At 43.5% G+C, this 19,814-nt stretch overlaps 1 protein-coding gene across 4 annotated transcripts in view; it reads left to right on the top strand.

Annotated features, from left to right (window-relative positions):
- Positions 1-19,814, top strand: part of znf106a (zinc finger protein 106a) — a 131,072-nt gene that overhangs the window by 49,038 nt on the left and 62,220 nt on the right. For all 4 annotated transcript variants that reach the window (XM_073040529.1, XM_073040526.1, XM_073040528.1 and 1 more), the window contains 2 exons: positions 626-687; positions 11,710-11,910. In XM_073040529.1, the coding sequence (XP_072896630.1) occupies positions 626-687; positions 11,710-11,910 (263 nt within the window). The remainder of the gene's footprint in view (positions 1-625; positions 688-11,709; positions 11,911-19,814) is intronic.

Raw genomic sequence — 19,814 nt, forward strand, 5'->3', positions numbered from 1 at the left:
AACCGGATTCCACTCAATGACCAAACAACCTTTCCTTTTTTTCCTTTTATTTTTCACAAGTGCGGCAGTTTGATAGTTCTGTTAGTTCTATTAGTCAGTAGTCATAAGTCATAAATAGTCATAAGTAATCAGTCATAAGTCATAAGGTTAAGGTGGAAAAACTGGTTGCCTCTCGGACTTTGTAGACAAATTCGGACCTGTGCCTCAGTTTCTCTAATGGACCGTTACGGCTTCAAACCGGGCAAACTCTGGAAGGTTCACAAGCTCTTCTTAAACCTCACGCCGTTTCTGAGAAGTGCCTGTGCATGATGATCCCCGTAACGGAGTTAACCCAAACACAGTGACAGCAGTGCTCTTTTCCATGAAACAGACTCAGGTTATTTAAAGTTCGGCATGTTACCGCGAATTCCAACTCTGCTCCCGGACTGCCGCTGAGACGCTGTGAGACGGTCCGCACAAATGTTCTGGGCAGAAGCAGCACTCAGGCAATAGGTTCCATCCGGTCTATCAGTAAATTCTTGCTCTTACTTTTAAGTTTTATTTTCTTTTGCCTCTAGGTCCCAATACTTTCTGGAAACTCAAGTTTGACTTGACAGTAACAATTTCCCTTGTGTGTTTATTGTAGGAGATGGGTGAACACATGAGGAGTATGCTGCACCACAGGGAACTTGAGAATCTCAAAGGAAGGTAAATACTTAATGTTGCAGACTGTTGCTTCTGTAATACACTGTGTGTGGGAAAACTAAATGTCTTGAGCAGAGGATTTCTGTCTGTAAGCACAGATTAATGACGGAAACTTATAGAAAGAGGTCATTTGGCCCTCTGCCTGTGCTGGTTCTATACCCCCATTCTATATCCCTTTACACTGATTTTAAATCCATGTCCTCAGCTAATTCACTCATTTACCAGTGGGAATAGTTTTCTTCTGTCTACTCCATGGAAGCCTTTCATTTGAAAGTTTCAGTTAGTATATTTTTGTTATAATTTTTATATTTCCATTTTTCCTCTTACTGACAGCTTCCTTGTAGTTAGCACTGGCCCTTTCCTAAGGCCTTGGCATCTTACCGATGCCTAGAATGGTCCATTGTCTTAGCAGAGGTCAAACTCATGATCCATGAAGCTTTGTTACAACCATTTTGCTGTTGTATTCTGTGCCTCTGCTTATCAACATAAATAACTAGATTGTTTGTTTACCTCAAGAAAATCTGCTGATGCTGGAAATCCAAGCAACACACACTAAATGCTAGAGGAACTCAGTAGGCCAGGCAGCATGCATGGAAAAGAGTAAACAATAATTTCTCCTTTGACTCCTCCCACTTCCTCCAACCTCAGGTGTAGCCATGGGCAATTGCGTGCCTTTTTGTTTGCTACGTGGAACAGTCTGTGTTCCAAGCCTACATTGGTATCGCTCCCCAACTTTTCCTACACTACATCAATGACTGTATTGGTGCTGCTTTCTGTATCCATGATGAGCTCGGCCACTTCATCTACTTTGCCCTTCCACCCTGCCCTCAAATTTACCTAGTCCATTTTCGACACCTGCCTCTCCTTTCTCGATCTCTCTGTCTCTGTCTCTGGAGACAGGTTGTATTCTCATAGCTACCTGGACTATACCTCTTTCCACCCTGTCACTTGTAAAACATAGAAAACCTACAGCACAATACAGCCCTTTGGCCCACAAAGCTATGTTGAACATGTCCTTACCCTGGAGCTACCTAGGCTTTACCCATAGCCCTCTATTTTTCTAAGCTCCATGTACCTATCCAGGAGTCTCTTAAAAGACCATATCGTTTTCGCCTCCACCACCACTTCCCATTCTACACACTCACCACTTTCTGTGTGTAAAAAAAAAAAACACCAAACAAAACAAAACACTTACCCCTGATATTTCCTCTGTACCTACTTCCAAACACCTTAAAACTATGCCCTCTCGTGTTAGCCATTTCAGCCCTGGGAAAAAGCCTCTGACTATCCACACGACCAATGCCTCTCATCATCTTATATACCTCTATCAGGTCACCTCTCATCCTCCGTTCACTCAACCTATCCTCATAAGACATGTTCCCCAATCCAGGCAACATCCTTGTAAATTTCCTCTGCACCCCCTCTACGGTTTCCACATCCTTACTGTAGTGAGGCGACCAGAATTGAGCACAGTACTCCAAGAGGGCTCTGACCAGGGTCCTATGTAGCTCCAACATTACCTTTTGGCTCTTAAACTCAATCCCATGGTTGATGAAGGCCAATGTACGGTATGCCTTCTTAACCACAGAGTCAACCTGCTTAGTAGCTTTGAGTGTCCTATGGACTCGGACCCCGAGATCCCTCTGATTCTCCACACTGCCAAGAGTCTTACCATTAATGCTATATTCAGCCATCATATTTGCCCTACCAAAATGAACCACCTCACACTTATCTGGGTTGAACCTCATCTGTCAGTTTTCAGCCCAGTTTTGCATCCTATCAATGTCCCGCTGTAATGTCTGACAGCCCTCCACACTATCCACGACAGCCCTCCACACTATCCACAACACCCCCCAACCTTTGTGTCATCAGCAAATTTACTAACCCATCCCTCCACTTCCTCATCCAGGTTATTTATAAAAATCACAAAGAGAAGGGGTCCCAGAACAGATCCCTGAGGCACACCACTGGTCACACCTCTGGTCACTGACCTCCATGCAGAATATGACCCATCTGCAACCACTCTTGCCATTTATGGGCAAGCCAGTTCTGGATCCACAAAGTAATGTCCCCTTGGATCCCATGCCTCCTTACTTTCTCAATAAGCCTTGCATGGGGTACCTTATCAAATGCCTTGCTGAAATCCAAATACACTACATCTACGGCTCTGCCTTCATCAATGTGTTTAGTCACATTCAATCAGGCTTGTAAGGCACGATCTGCCTTTGAAATTACCATCCCCTCCTCTCAATTACTCCGTCTTCATCACATCTGCTCTTAAGATGAGGCTTTTCATTCCAGAAATAACATGATGTCCTCTAAAAAAGGGGCTTTCCTTCCTCCAACATCAACGCTGCCTTCACCTTTTCATACACATCTGCCTTCACCCCATCTTCCTGCTACCCGACCAGGGATAGGGTTCCTCTTGTCTTTACCTACCACCCCAGTAGCCTCTGTGTCCAGCACATAATTCTCCATAGCTTCTGGCACCTCCAACAGGATCCCACCACCAAGCACATCTTTTTCTACTTTCTGCTTTCTGCATGGAGCACTCTCTACTCAACTTCATTGTATATTTGTCCCTCCCCACTGATCTCCCTCCTGGCACTTGCCCTTGCAAGTGGAACAAGTGCTACACCTGCCCCAACACCACCTCCCTCACTACTGTTCAGGGCCCCAAACAGTCCTTTCAGCTGAGGTGACACTTCACCTGTGAGTCTGGGGTTATCTACTGTATCTGGTACTCCTAGTATGACCTTCTGTATTTCAGTGAGACCCTATGGAGATTAAAAGACCACTTTGCTGAGCAGATTCTACCAGTATAAGTGGGGTCTCCCAGTGGCCACCGGCTTCAATTCTACTTCCCATTCCCATATGTCAAACTGTGGCCTCCTCTACTGTCACAATGAGGCCACACTCAGGTTGGAGGAGGAACACCTTATATTCTGTCTGGCAGCCTCCAACCTGACGGCATGAACATCAGTTTTGATTTCTCAACCTTCCGGTAATTGCCCCCCCCCCCCCCCCCCCATGCCCATTCCCATTCCCATTCCCTCTCTCACCTTATCTTCATACTTGCCCATCACCTCCCTGCTGGTGGTCTTCCCCTTCCCTCTCTTCCATGTATCCTCTCTTATCAGATTCCCCCTTTTTCAACCCTTTATCTCTTTCATCTGATTGTTTCCCAGCTCTTTACATCACCCCTTCCCCTCTTCCAGTTTCACCTGTCATCTACCACCCTGCACTTCCTCCTCTCCTCCCCCACCCACATTCTTGCTCTAACTTCTCGTCTTTTTTCCCTTTTCTGATGAAGGGTCTTGGCCCGAAACACCAACTGTTTACTCTTTTCCATAGATGCTGCCTGGCCTACTGAGTTCCTCCTGCAGTTTGTCTGTGTTGTTTGATTGCTCTGATCCATCCTTTGAGAACTGTCTGGAAAACCTCATTTGGCTGCTTCCTGAGGTATCTTTTGCAACTGGGTGACGTCTAACTTTGGCCTATTTTACCATCCTGATTATGATCCTACTTGGACTTGAGTAAAGATGAAGTCCCTGTAAATTTGTCCTGATACAGGATTTTGTGAACAGTTCCTCCACCCAACATTACAGATTCTGCTGATCCGCTCAGTTCCTCCAGCCAACTGTTTGCTACCCTTGACTTGTTCCCAATTGGGACACAAGTTCCAAAGGTTCCTTCACCATCACTGAGTCAATTGTGAAACTCCCTCTTTAACAGTGTTGTGAGTATACCCACACTTCAAAGACAGCAGTGGTTCAAGATGGCAGCCTTCTCAAGAGCAATTAGTATTTCTTTTTAAAAAATTTAAGATATGGTGCAGAACAGGCCCTTTTGGCCTTTCGAGGCACACCACCCAGCATTTTGCAATGACCTACTTATTGGTACGTCTTTGGACTGCAGGAGGAAACTGGAGCACTTGGAGGAAACCCACATGTACATGGGAAGGATCATACAAACTTGCTTGCAGAGGACAACAGAATTGAACTCTGAACTCCAACGCCCTCAGCTGTAATAGCTTCATACTACCTGTTATTCAATGAGCAATTAGTCTGCAAAGCCCACACTCCTTGGATGAATGTGGGAAGAACCCTTAAGATCCCAGAGAAAGTTGGCAAATTGGATCCAAAGTTGATTTGGATTATGGTGTCTGAGCAATGGTGGAGAGTTGCTTTTGTGATTAGATGCCCCTGATCAGTTGTGTATCACTGAGATAGGTGCTGGGGCCCTTATTGTCTGCGATACACATTCAGCAAATTAAGGGTTTGTATGTTTGTATAGGGGATATAGTTATTAATTGTTTGATGACTTAAATATTGTGCTGTTGTTAGTGAAGAGGATAGCATTTAAGCTAAAAGTTCAAGAAGTACATTTATTATCTAAGGTCATGTATATCACCATATACAATCTGGAGATTAATTTTCTTGCGGAAATTTTCAATAAATCCATAATAGAATAATGATCACAATAGAATCAGTAAAAGACCGCAGCAGCTTGGACATTTAACTAGTGTGCTGAAGGCATCAAACTGTGCAAATACAAAAAGAAATAAATAATAATAAATAAATAAGCAATAATTGAATTGACTTTATTTCTTATATCCTTCATAAACATGAGGAGTAAAAATGTTTGTGTTATGTCTCTGCCTAAATGTGCAAGGTGCAATTTATAGTAATTTGTAATAAATAATACGTACAACAGGACAGTCAACAAATATAATTGTAGCAGCATGAAATAATCAGTCTGATGGCCTGGTGGAGGAAGCTGTCTTGGAGCCTGTTGGTCCTGGCTTTTATGCTGCTGCACACCTGTCTTTGTAGATGTCCTGAATAATGGGAAGTTCACATCTACAGATGTGCTGGCTGGCTGTGCCACACTCTGCAGTGTCCTGCGATTGAGGGAAGTACAATTCCCATACCAGGCAGTGATGCAGTCAGTTAGGGTGCTCTCAATTTGTGCCCCTATAGAAAGTTCTTAGAATTTGGGGGCCCATACCATAATTCTTCAACCGTCTGAGGTGAAAGAAGCACTGCTGTGCCTTTTTCACCACACAGCCAGTATGTACAGACCATGTGACCTGGTGATGTGTATGCCGAGGAACTTAAAGCTGTTCATCCTCTCAACCCCAGATCCATTGATGCCAATAGGGGTTACCCTGTCTCCATTCCTCCTGTAGTCCACAACCAGCTCCTTTGTTTTTGCGACATTGAGGGAGAGGTTGTTTTCTTGATGTCAGGGTGATGACTTCTTCTCTGTAGGCAGGCTCATTATTTTTTGAGATTAGGCCAGTCTGTAAATATAGAGAGCATGAATTGAAGAGTCCTTGAAAGTGAATCCACGGGTTGTGGGAACATTTCAGTGATGGGCAAGTGAAGTTGAGTGAAGTTATCCCCTCTGGTTCAGGAGCCTGATGTTGAGGGGTAATAATTGTTCCTGAACCTGGTGGTGTGAGTCCTGAGGCTCCTGTGCCGCCTTTGTGGTAGCAGCAGCAGAAGAGAGCAGGATCGGGGGTGGGGGGGTGTTGGGTGGTTCCTGATAACAGATGCTGCTTTCCTGTGTCAGCACTCCATGTAGACGTGCTCAGTTGTGGGGAGTGCTTTACCCGTGATGGACTGGGTTATATCCACTACTTCTGTAGGATTTTCGATTCAAGGATATTGGTGTTTCCATACCAGGGTGATGCAGCCTGATATAGCTTCAATATAGTTATGGAGGAGGATAGGACTGGACCCAGGGTTGAGATTTTTGATTGGAGAAAGGCTAACTTTGAGGAGATGCGAAAAGGATTTAGAAGGAGTGGATTGGGACAATTTGTTTTATGGGAAGGATGTAATAGAGAAATGGCGGTCATTTAAAGGTGAAATTTTAAGGGTACAGAATCTTTATGTTCTTGTTAGGTTGAAAAGAAAAGTTAAAAGTTTGAGAGAGCCATGGTTTTCAAGGGATATTGGAAACTTGGTTAAGAAAAAGAGAGATATCTACAATAAATATAGGCAGCATGGAGTAAATGAGGTGCTCGAGGAATATAAAGAATGTAAGAAGAATCTTAAGAAAGAAATTAGTAAAGCTAAAAGAAGATTGCTTTGCGAGGTTGCTTTGGCAAGTAAGGTGAAAGTAAATCCAAAGGGTTTCTACAGTTATATTAATAATGAAAGGATAGTGAGGGATAAAATTGGTCCCTCAGAGAATCAGAGTGGACAGCTATATGTGGAGCCGGAAGAGATGGGGGAGATTTTGAACAATTTTTTTTCTTTGGTATTCACTAAGGAGAAGGCTATTGAATTGTAAGGTAAGGGAAACAAGTAGGGAAGTTATGGAAACTATGATGATTAAAGAGGAGGAAGTACTGGCACTTTTGAGGAATATAAAAGTGGATAAATCTCCAGGTCCTGACAGGATATTCCATAGGACCTTGAGGGAAGTTAGTGTAGAAATAGCAGGGGCTCTGACAGAAATATTTCAAATATCATTAGAAAAGGGGATGGTGCCGGAGGATTGGCATATCGCTCATGTGGTTCCATTGTTTATAAAGGGTTCCAAGAATAAACCTAGCAATTATAGGCCTGTCAGTTTGATGTCACTGGTGGGTAAATTAATGGAAAGTATTCTTAGAGATGGTATATAACCTGGATAGACAGGGTCTGATTAGGAACAGTCAACTTGGATTTGTGCATGGAAGGTCATGTTTGACAAATCTTACCGAATTTTTTGAAAGGGTTACGAGGAAAGTTGACGAGGGTAAAGCAGTGGATGTTGTCTATATGGACTTCATGCCTTTGACAAGGTTCCGCACGGAAGGTTAGTTAGGAAGGTTCAATCATTAGGTATTAATATTGAAGTAGTAAAATGGATTCAACTGTGGCTGGATGGGAGATGCCAGAGACTAGTGGTGGATAACTGTTTGTCAGGTTGGAGGCCGGTGACTAGTGGTGTGCCTCAGGGATCTGTACTGGGTCCAATGTTGTTTGTCATATACATTAATGATCTAGATGATGGGGTGGTAAATTGGATTAGTAAGTATGCAGATGATACTAAGGTAGGTGGCGTTGTGGATAATGAAGTAGGTTTTCAAAGTTTGCAGAGAGATTTAATCCAGTTAGAAGAGTGGGCTGAGCGTTGGCAGATGGAGTTTAATACTGGTAAGTGTGAGGTGCTACATTTTGGTAGGAATAATCCAAATAGGGTATACATGATAAATGGTAGGGCATTGAAGAATGCAGTAGAAGAGAGTGATCTAGGAATAATGGTGCATTGTTCCCTGAAGGTGGAATCTCATGTGGATAGGGTGGTGAAGAAAGCTTTTGGTATGTTGGCCTTTATAAATCAGAGCATTGAGTATAGGAGTTGGGATGTAATGTTAAAATTGTACAAGGCATTGGTAAGGCCGAATTTGGAGTATTGTGTACAGTTCTGGTCACCGGGAAAGAGGTCAACAAAATAGAGTACAGGGAAGATTTACTAGAATGTTACCTGGGTTTCAGCACCTAAGTTACAGGGAAAGACTGAACAAGTTATGTCTTTATTCTTTGGAGCGTAGAAGGTTAAGGGGGGACTTGATAGAGGTATTTAAAATAATGAGGGGTTAGATAGAGTTGAGAGTAGGGGAGATTCAAACAAGAGGACATGATTTGAGAGTTAGGGGGCAAAAGTTTAAGGGTAACACGAGGGGGAACTTCTTTACTTAGAGTGGTAGCTATGTGGAACGAGCTTCCAGTAGAAGTGGTAGAGGCAGGTTCGGTATTGTCATTTAAAGTAAAATTGGATCGGTATATGGACAGGAAAGGAATGGAGGGTTATGGGCTGAGTGCGGGACAGTGGGACTAGGTGAGAGTAAGCGTTCGGCACGGACTTGAAGGGCCGAGATGGCCTGTTTCTGTGCTGTAATTGTTATATGGTTATATGATATATTTTCCACCACAGATCCATAGAAGTTTGTCAAAGTTTTACATGTCATGCTGAATCTCAGCAAACTGCTAAGGAAGTAGAAGCACTTCGTAATTGGACTTGTGTGCTGAGCCCAGGAGAAGTTCTTTGAAATGATTATAGCGATTAATTCAGAGTTGAATGCTAACTCTCCTCCTCTGATCCTCTAATGAGGACTGGTTCGTGGACCTCTGGTTTCCTCCTCCTGAAATCAAAAACCAGCTTCTTGGCCTTGCTAACATTGAGTAAGTAGTTGTGGCATCACTCAGCCAGATTTTCAGTCACCTGTCTATATGCTTTGATTTGGCCAACTACAGTGGTGTCATCATCAAACTTGAACTTGAACATGGCATTGCTACATGGCTTAACCACACAGTCATAAGTGTAAGGTGAGTAGAGCAGGGGGATAAGCACACATCCCTGTGGTGTTCCTGTGCTGGTGGAGATTATGGAGATGTTGCCAATTCGAAATGTCTGAGGTCTGCAAGTGAGGAACTAGAGGATCCAGTTGCACGGGGAGGTACCGAGGCCAGGATCTTGGGGCTTATTGATTAATTTTGAGGGAATGATGGTATTGAATGCTGAGTTGTAGTCGATAAAGAGCATCCTGATTTATGTATCTTTGCTGTCCAGAAGTTCCAGGGTTGAGGGAAGAGCCACCAGGGAGTGAGGTGGAATCTGTTGTGAACCTGTTGCACAAGAAGCCAAATTGGAGCAGATCCAAGTCACTTCTCATGCATGGGTTGATGTGTTTCATCAGCAGCCTCTCAGAATACTTCACTGTCTATGCAAGTGCTACGTGATGATGATCATGGAGGCAGGTTACCACTTTTTTCTTAGGCACTGGTGTATGTGAAGCCTGCCTGAAGCAAATAGATACCTCAGACTGCTGAAGTGAGCAGTTAAAGATCTTAGTGACCACTCTAGCCAGTTGTTTAGCACAGGGCTTTAGTACTTGGCCAGGTACCATGTTTGGGCCGGATGCTTTTTGTGGGCTTACCACAGGATCATTAGAGGCTGTGGGAGTTTGTGCTGGTCCCTTCAAGTTTTGATAGTCCAAGTGAGCATAGAAGTCATAGAGCTCATCTGAAAGCGAAACCCTGTTGTTGCCCACGTTTCTTGATTTTACTTCATAAGAGGGTTTAGTATCCAAGCACTGCCAGAACTGTCGGGCACCCTTTGTTGATTCAAGTTTAGTCTGGAATTTCCACTTCAGTCGTGAGATGTATTTCAGGAAAATTACCTCTTGTAACTTTCTTGGTCACTAGACTTGAATGCCTTCAAAGTGGCCCTCTGCAGATTGTGGATCTCATGATTCATCCAGGGTTCTGATTGGGGAAAGCTCTGCCTGTATGCAGGCAGAAGGACAGCCTGGTATCCAGTCTGGGCATAGAACAGCAGTCATTCCTCATCTTAGTGGTCTAGTGTGTTGGGAGCTCGGGTGCTACAGGTTAGATGCTGAAGAGGTGAAACTGCTCGGTTAAGAAAATGTGTAAGAAATGGCAAAAGGAATGGTTTTACTGGTAGGTGCAAGGTGATGCATATTGAGAGTAGTAATAGAGATGGGGTTCTGCAGATTATTGAGGAACAGAGGGATCACGGTGTGCAAATCCAGGTATTCCTGAAGGTGGCAACTTATTGGTGAACTGGGGATAGGGGAGATAAAATTATAGGAGTGTAGAGTTGTAAACTATTGGTTTGGCTGCTGTTGGAACACTGTGTACAGTTCTGGTCACCACACTATCAGAAGGATGTGATTGTACTGCAGAGAAGATTCCTCAGGATTTGACTTGGGATGGAGTCTTTCAGTTACAGGGGGACACTGAGCAATTTGGGTATGTTTTCCTTTGAGTAGGTGCAATTGAGGGTGAAATCTGACTGAGGGATACAAGATTATGAGAGGCATAGATAGTGTAGGTGGTAAGAAACCTTTTTCCTATAGCAGGGGTATCGAAAGCAATTGGTTGAGTTTTAGAACGTGGACATGGAGGTTCTATTATTTATTTTTATTGAGAGAAATTCTGTTTATTCATTTCCATAGATGCTCCCTGACCTGCTAAGTTCCTCCAGCATTTTGTGTGTGTGTTGCTTTGGATTTACAGCATCTGCAGAATATCTCGTGTTTATCAAATTCCTGTGTTTGTTTTGTGTTTTTTAAACAACTTGGATATTTTAAGCTCTAACCCCTCATCCAGATTCTTGGTTCAGTTGGGACCTCTGAACCAGTCAGCCAGCGTGAAGAGGAATGGCTTGTGCCCATTGCAGAATTTAGTGGGGCCTGCCAGATTTTTGATAACTCCAAAAGCAACATGTTCCTGCTAATCTATTCTGTTAGTTACATCTCAAAGCACTCCAGTAGATTCATCAAATATAACTTATTCTTGTTGAGAGAGGAATGTTTGGATTTGCTAATATAATCTGAGCTGTCAGCTATTTTCCATGTAGAATTCCCATGAATGGTATCCCCGTAAACCACTTAAGGCAACACAAGTGAGCTCTTTATGGAGGGAAACACATGGGATGCAACAGATGTTAAGTTAACTCTGCAACAACTGATGTTATAGTGTATAAGATCAGCAAGAGAAAATGAAAGCTGTCGTGTCTCCAAATAAAGCAGTGTTTCATGGAGCACATCCTGACAGCTGTCATAAGATCCACCCTTTTGAGATTCCGATCAGCACTGCTAAACTGGGCTGGCTGTTACAGGCCTGCAATTGGTGGCAACTCCCTGTTGTCAGAATTAGCAGGAGATGTGATTAAATAAGGAAGTTGTTGCCAGGGCTGCCACACACCACCTGACTTAACATTATCCGTTGTGATTGCCTCTGAAGCATGTGTTTGGGTCTGAGGTGGCTTTCACTTCTCTGTTCACAGTTGAGTGAGTGCACTGACCTCAGGGCAGGGGAAGGTGGCAGAAACATGGGCTGCCACAGCCTTCGCCAATAAATGTTAAGTTAAAGGAACCGGGGATGGTGTAACCACCCCCTGAACACCTGCACTTCCCTCTTCCTTTCCCTGCTGAACATGAGCCCCCTCTAAAATGCCTGTCAGCACAGTACAAACTCCACCATTTCCCTGTTTCAATAGGGACTGCAAGCATGAATGCCGAGTTTGCAGAGTGACTGTGGTGGGTCTGTCGGCTTATGCCAAGCACATCTCCAGCCAGCATCATAAAGAGAATGTGGAGACCCAGGAGGGTGAAGAGAACCGCAAGGATGATGGTAAAGAAGAAGAATACTTTGACAAGGAACTTATTCAACTGATTGGCCAGCGGAAGGAGCAAACAAGGTAAGAAAGAGGAATTATTTGCATTAAAAGGCTGGGTCTGGGTGATTGAGAAAGAGTCTTACTGAAATATTGTTGGAGGATGTTGTCGCAACCCCTTTAAAGTGGGATTTGAAAAGAGGCAGTGGACTTAAATGGAGATTAGTAAAGAGGAAATTATCATTTATGTTAGGTTCTACTAATCTGCCAAATAATATAACTGGCTTCAGCTCCCATCATGGAATGATAGTGAAAATAGAACTTTTATAATAGACTGAAAATGAAAATTTAAAAAAATATATACTGTAGATACTGGAAATCTGAAGTAAAAACACAAAATGCTAGAAGTACTCAGTAAGTCAGACAGCATCTGTGAAAAGAACAGTGTTGAAATTTTGGGTCAAAGCCCCAGTGTCAGAATTCATCCTTGTCCCACTTTCAATCCTGTGCCAGAGGAATTCCTTTAAGCTGTGCTTTTTTAATATCCACTGATGGCTCAGCAGTTTTGAGAAATGGGCTGTGTGGAGATGCAAAGCCCTGGCTGGTTTCAGGCAGGTGGCAGAGTTGGGGGAGGGGATGAGCAGCTAATCATTTGATTTCTGATCTACAGTAACTGACTCTCATACACAGTAAGCTTGTGATTGAACTGAAATTTTTCTTGGGCTCAGTTTCTCTTTAAATGGATCTTGTATGTTTTTTGAACTTGCACAGTTACTAGCTAGTTTTGTTTTATTACCATGATGAAGTTAGTATTCGACCATAAGATAGAGGAAGAGAATTATGCCATTTGGCTCATCGAGTCTGTTCTGCCATTTTCCCTCTCAGCTCCAGTCTCTTGCCTTCTCCCCATTTCCCTTCATGCCCTGACTAATCAAGAATCTGTCAACCTCTACCTTAGGTAAACACGAAGACTTGGCCTCCTTATCCGCCCTTGGCAATGAATTCCACTAATTCACCACTCTCTGGCTAAAGAAACCCATCTTCATTTCCATTCTAAAAAGACGCCCCTCTATTCTGAGGCTGTGTCTGCTGGTCTTAGGCTGTCCCATCATAGGAAACATTCTCTCCACATCCACTGTATCGAGGCCTTTCACCTTTCAATAAGTTTCAATGAGATCACCCCTCATTCTTCTGAATTCTGTAGAATACAGGCTCAGAGCCATCAAACACTCTGCATATGACAAGCCTTTCAATCCCAGAATCATTTTCCTTTGACCCCTGTGCAGTGTCAGCACATACTTTCTTAGATAAGGGGCCTAAAACTGCTCACAATTCTCCAAGTAAGGCCTCATCAGTGCTTATAAAGCCTCAACATCGCATCCTTTCTTTTATATCCTAGTCCTCTCAGAGTGAATGCTAACATCACATTTGCCTTCCTCACCACAGATTCAACCTTCAGGGAATCCTGCATAAGGACTCCCAAGTCCCTTTGCACCTTAGATTTTTGAATTTTCTCTCCATATAAAAAAAGTCAACCTTTTCATTTCTTCTACCAAGTGCACGACCATACATTTCCCAACACTGTATTCCATCTGCCATTTCGTTGCCCCTTCTGCTAACCTAAGTTCTTCTGTAGCCTCTTTACTTCCTCAAAACTACCTGCCCCTCCATCTATCTTCATATTGTCTGCAACTTTTGCAACAAAGTCATCAACTCCATCATCCAAATCGTTGACATTTAATGTAAAATAGAAGCTGTCCAGCACAAACCACAACATCACTACTCACCAGCAACACACACAAAATGCTGGAGGAACTCAGCAGGCCAAGCAGCATCCATGGAAAAGGTAAACAGTTGATCTTTTGAGCTGAGACTCTTCATCAGGATTGGAAAGAAAGAGAAGTCAGAGTTAGATAGTGGGCAGAGGGTAGGAAGAAGTTCAAGGTGTGGGTGATAGGTGAAACTGGGGAGGGGAGTTAAGTAGATCTGGTGAGTTGATTAGTGAAGGAGATAAAGGACTGGAGAAAGGGGACAGAGGAGAGGAGAGGACAGGAGACCATGGAAGAAAAAGGAGGAGGAGCACCAGAGGGAGGCGGTGGGCAGGTAACAAGGGTGAAAGAGGGAAACAAGAATGGGAAATGGTGAAGGAGACGGGGGGGGGGGGGGGGGGAGGGGAACAACTACTGGAAGTTTGAGAAATTGATGTTCATGCCGTCAGGCTGGAGGCTACCCAGACAGAACATAAAATTCTGCTCCTCAGAACTGAGTGCGACCCCCTCATCATGGCAGTAGAGGAAGCCATGGACTGATGTGTCAAAGTGGGAGTGGGAAGCAGAATTGAAATGGGTGGCTACCAGGAGATCCCGCCTTTTCTGGCAGATGGAGCATAGGTGCTTAGCAAAGAGATCTCCCAATCTATGTCAGGTCTCGCCGATGCACAGGAGGCCACATCAGGAGCACCGGATACGGTAGATGACCCCAACAGACTCAAGGTGTTGCCCCACCTAGAAGACTGTTTGGGACCCTTAATGGTAGTGAGGGAGGAGGTGTAGGGGCAGGTGTGGTATTTGTTCTGCTTGCAAGGATAACTACCAGGAGGGATGAGTGGACAAGGGAATCCCTTGGTGAGTGTGGAAAGTGGGGAGGAAGGAAGGAGGTGCTTGGTGATGGAATCTGGTTGGTGATGGTGGAAGTTATGTAGAATTATGTGCCAGGCGCTAATGGTAATGGGTGGTAGGTAAGGACAAGAGGAAATATTTACTTTTTGTGGCAGCAGGAGGATGGGGTGAAGGCAGGCATGCACAAAATAGAAGAGATGAATGTGAGGACAATGTTGATGGTAGAGGAAGGGAACCCCCTTTCTTTGAAAAAAGAGGGTAGCTCAGTAGTACTGAAATGAAAAGCCTCATCCTGAGAGCAGATGCAGTGGACACAGAGGGACTGAGAGAAGGGGATGGCAAAGTGACTGGTGGGAAGAGGTATAGTGCAGGTAGCTGTGAGAATCAATATCTTTATAAAAGATATCGATAGACTGTTTCCAGAGATGCAGACAGAGAGATTGAGAAAGAAGAGGCAGGTGACATAAATTTGAAGGTAGGGTGGAATGAGAATGAGCTCAGCATGGATGAAGGAAGCAGCACCAATGCAGTCATCGATGTAGCACAGGAAGAGTTGCGGAATGATGCCGGTGTAGGCTTGGAACATAGAATGTTCTGAATAGCCAACAAAAAAGCAAGCATAGCTGGGACCCGTGTGAGTGTCCATGTCTACACCTTTGGTTTGAAGGAAGTGGGAGAAGCCGAAGGAGAATTTATTGAGGGTTAAGACCAGTTCGCCAGAAGGGTGAGAGTGGTAGTGGAAGGGACCAGTCAGCTAACCAGAAAAGGGAGCTTTATTTACACACACCCCCTCATTGATTGGTCACAGCCCAATACATTTGTTACTCTTTATTTATTGCTTTAATATAGTGGTGAAAACCTTTCTGCCTTATGGAAATCAGAGTAAAGAAATGGCAGAAGACTGGAGATGTTTACTGCAGCAGTTTCCCTTCCTTAAAAAGATATTGGTCAACAATGTACGAGGTATGGTTAGTGAGTCTGGAGATGACTCCAAATCTCCAAATGGGTGGTGTTTTGGAGAGTGAAGGTGATTTTCAGGATTTAAAGACAGATCTTGATGTTGTTGAGGTGACATTGGGAATATTATGTTCAGTTTTGGTCACCCTGCTATAGGGAAGATGCCATTAAGCTTCAGAGGAGATTAATGAGAATATTGCCATGAGGCTTATGGAGAGAGATTAAGCAGGAGTATAAGAGAGTGTAGGGTGATTGTACAGAGGTAAGTAAGTGGAAGGAGGCACCAGAGGACATTGTTGAAACAGGTACATTTAAAAGGTACTTGGACAGGTGCATAGATAGACGAGGTTAAAAGGGCCAAATATAGGCAGAGGGGACTAATTCAGACTGGAATCTTGTTTGATCTGGACAAGTTGGCTGAAGGTCCTGTTTCTATGCTATATAACTATAAATTAGGTTTTGTGATTACTTGGCAGCTTCATGCTCCATTTGATCTATATTATATATATTTTTTTAATGCTATATTTAAATTCAGGGTTTTACCAGGGAGAGACTATGCTGATGTTCCCATTGGCTTGAGTGTGTAGTAAAAAATCTTAGATGGAAGGGGTCACACACATTCAGGACTACAGTGAAAACCTCACCCAGAAGATTGTGAATTTTTAGAATCCTCAATGCAAAGAGAACTGAGAAGGTCAGTTACTGACAAAGGGTAAAACAGCTGTCTGCAGCTTTGTACATATTAAGCAACTCCGAGGACTTAGGAGTTTGGGAAGTCGTGCTAAAAGCTACTCTGATCATATTGAACTGCAGAGCATCTTTTCCTGCTCCGAGTTCTTGTGTTCCTTATGTTCAGAAATTCTAATTCTGGTATTATAGGACTTAGGTCTACATTCTCTGAACTTTTCGTCATGGCTTGTAATAACAAGGCCCCAGAGTCAGTCATATAGGATGGAAACAGGCCTTTCCTAAATACATGAAATACAGTGTGTATAAAAAACATTCACCCCCTCTTGGAAGTTTGCATGTTTTATTGTTTTACAACATGGAATAAGTGGATTTAATTTGTCTTTTCTTGACACTGATCAACAGAAAAAGATCCTTTTGTGTCAAAGTGAAAACAGATCTCTACAAAGTGATTGAAATTAATTACAAATATAAAACAAAATATATTTGACTGCATAAGTGTTCACCCCATTTAATATGACACATCAAATCATCACTGGTGCAGCCAATTGATTTTAGAAGTCTCATAATTAGTTAAATGGAGATTACTGTGTGCAGTCAAGGTGTTTCAATTGATTGTAGTAAAAATATACCTGTATCTGGAAGATCCAACTGCTCTGCTTAACCCTCTCATCAGACACATTTTTTTCAAGGAAACTGCCTCAGCCTGACCAATCTTTATTAGTAGCTATAATTTTCTAGTCTTGGCAGCATCAGCTGTGCACCCTCTGCAATGCAGTCACGCCTTTCCTTTCATGTACTAACCAGAGCAGACTGCAGTATACAGTTGTGGTATCATAAGTGTGCTGTGTGCTGACACAACCTCCTGCAGTTACCATCTGGCATGCTCCATCAATCAGTATTTCAGAGGGAAGGAAGGCCACAGGAGAGCTGGGCTGTCATCAGGCTGGACCAGGTCTCATCCCATATCACCTCTTCATTGTGTATGTTATTGCAATTTTGCATCTATAGAATCATGCAGCTTGCAAACAAGACCTTTGGCCCAACTGGTACCACCAAGGTATGCTTTGCCCATAACCTTTTAAACCTTTCCAATCAATGTACCTGTTCTGCTGTCTTAAAAGTTGTTGCCATGCTTGCTTCAACCACTTCTGGAAGCTCATTCCACCTTGTGTCCTTAAAAAAAAAAGTTGCCCCTTTAATCTCTTCCACACACCTTAAACCTATGCCCTCTTGATCTTGATTCGCCAACCTAGGGGGGAAAAGACTGACTATATTTGCTGTATTTATGCCCCTCATTATTTTAATACACCCTGCTAAGATCACCTCTCAGTCTTTCACTCCAAAGAGTAAAGTCCCAGCCTATCCAACCTCCCTGTATAACTCAGTCTCTCAAATCTTGACAACATCCTTGTTAATTTTTTCTGTATTCTTTCCAGTTCAATAGCATCTTTCATATAGTGTGTTACCAAAACTGAACACAATACAGCAAGTGTGGCCTCAACAGAGTCTTGTAAGGCTGCACTGTGACCTTCTGACTTTTTAGTATTCAATGCCCAGACTGATAAAGGCCAACATGCCAAAAGCTGGCTTCACCACCCTTCTCTACCTGTGACGCCACTTTCAGAGAACCATGTCTGTGAACCCCAGAGCCTCTCTATTCAACACCACTCTGCAGGTTCCTACCATTCACTGTGAAAGTCTTGCCTTGACTTTCCAAAGGACAACATCTTGTACTGAATTATGTTCTATCACCAGTCCATTGTTCAGTTGAAGGTTTCTGCTCAGCCTATGTCAAATCAAAGATGGTGATGGGTTGGGGAAAAGGGAAATTGAACTGTTGAACAGGATGTTACTGGGGTGTCGCCTGCAGGTGAGAAATAGCCAGAAAGCTCAAGGTCAAGTCTGACTACAGAGAGTTCATCACAGAATTGTGGGCCAACGTTGGAGTGCAGTATGGAGGGAATGTTACTCTCTGAGAGGTGATGTCCATTCGAGGAAACAATCATCTGTCAGTGAATACAAAAATCCCATGACACTCTACAGCAATGGTTCTCAAAGTGGGAGATATTGCCCCCAGGAAGTAGGGGGAGGGCGCTCAGTAGCAAAGGGGGTAGTTGAGGGGTTAATTTAAGAAATGAATTACTTATTGCAAGCATTGCCTCATAACTGATTACAGTTGTCATGACCTCAGCCCCCTCCTTTGTGAGAATCGCAAGAGAGAGAGAGAGCCTTACGGTTTGGAATGTGGGTTGGTCGCTCAACAAGACAAAAGCCTCGGACATAGCCATTGTCTTGGGAGACACCTTTGTGGGATAAGGAACTGGCCTACGTGCAAAATCTCAGGGCAATGTGAGATGTGTGATGGGGGAAGGATTGCCTCGCCCCCCCACCCTGATGGACATCTACAACTCTGCCAGTCCAGATAAAAGGTGGGCTGCTGAGGCGGGGCGCCAGACGCACCAGAAGACGCGCTTGAGGTCCTGTGACAGCGTTTTGATAGCGACAGCCGCTGGTGGGGTTCGTGTGTGTCTTTTCCTTGCCTGGGATTGGTGACCCCACAACGGAAGAACGGCTTAGCTACAGGGGAGGCCACAGATGAGCGTTCATTCCCCCAACGAGGCTCCGACAAACCGAACTCCTCCAGGTTGGAAAACCTGTCGGGTAACTCTTTCATCCCCCCTCTCTCTCTCTGTCTAACAAAAGTGCACCAACGCGACACCACAACGACGGCAGCGAGTGGAACTGCAGTGACCGCAAAAAAAAGAGTTTTAAATATCCAGTAAACAATATATATCTACATTATCCCTAGACAACGATAGAGCTTATTTCTGATTGATTATTACTATACCTGTGCTTTAGATTGAGTTGTGACGACGTATATGATCTGAATGTTTTGTATTAACCATACGTTTGTGCCCCTTTCTAAATAAAAACGTTTGAAAATAGTAGCATCAGGCTTCGGTGGACCCATCTATCTTTGCTGGAAATTTACCCGGTTACTGGGGAACGTAACACAGTGTAGTGATCGCATAATCTCTTCATATCTTGCTAACCCACTGTTCTCTCAGGCTGTGCTCAAAGCACAATATAGTTGTTAAAAAGCAATGTGACACTTCTGTACTTGGCATATCTTGAGAAATCTGCACTGCAGAAATCATGTTATTTCAGGGTCTGGACCACGCATTATTGCCATTCACTACTGTAGTACAGCATTAGCTAGTATAATTCCCACAGTAATGAAATCCTGTGAATTAGGGTGTGGCACTCAATGGGGTAATGTTAAATATCTGCCCTTTCAAATGGTGTTGACTGCGTTTTGCTAGCCTCATGGCCCAATCAAGGTATCACTGCCCCATTTTATGTACCTTCAGTCAGAGAGTTGGATTTTACCTGAGCAATGATGATGTCATGATTTTCCCTTATTGATTGCAGCACTTGAGGTTGGACTTGAACAATAGGCAGTTGATTGTGATCATTAATCCATGATGAAAATAGCAGAAGCAGACCAAACAAAAAAGTGTTGACAGTATCATGTGTAGTTTCAGAAAAATGGATTTATATCAGCACCAAGCAACCAACTAACCAGCAACCAGCTATCTGTTGTGTGAAAAAAGTTTTTTCAATTGAAGCAGTGAAGCCATCTAGGCTCCTTGACTATTTGAAGAGAATACACATTGATAAAGCAAGCAAGAATTTGTCTTATTTTCAGTCACTTTGTGACAA

Source organism: Hemitrygon akajei, chromosome 3, assembly GCF_048418815.1.
Source record: "Hemitrygon akajei chromosome 3, sHemAka1.3, whole genome shotgun sequence".
Classification (NCBI taxonomy): Eukaryota; Metazoa; Chordata; class Chondrichthyes; order Myliobatiformes; family Dasyatidae; genus Hemitrygon; species Hemitrygon akajei.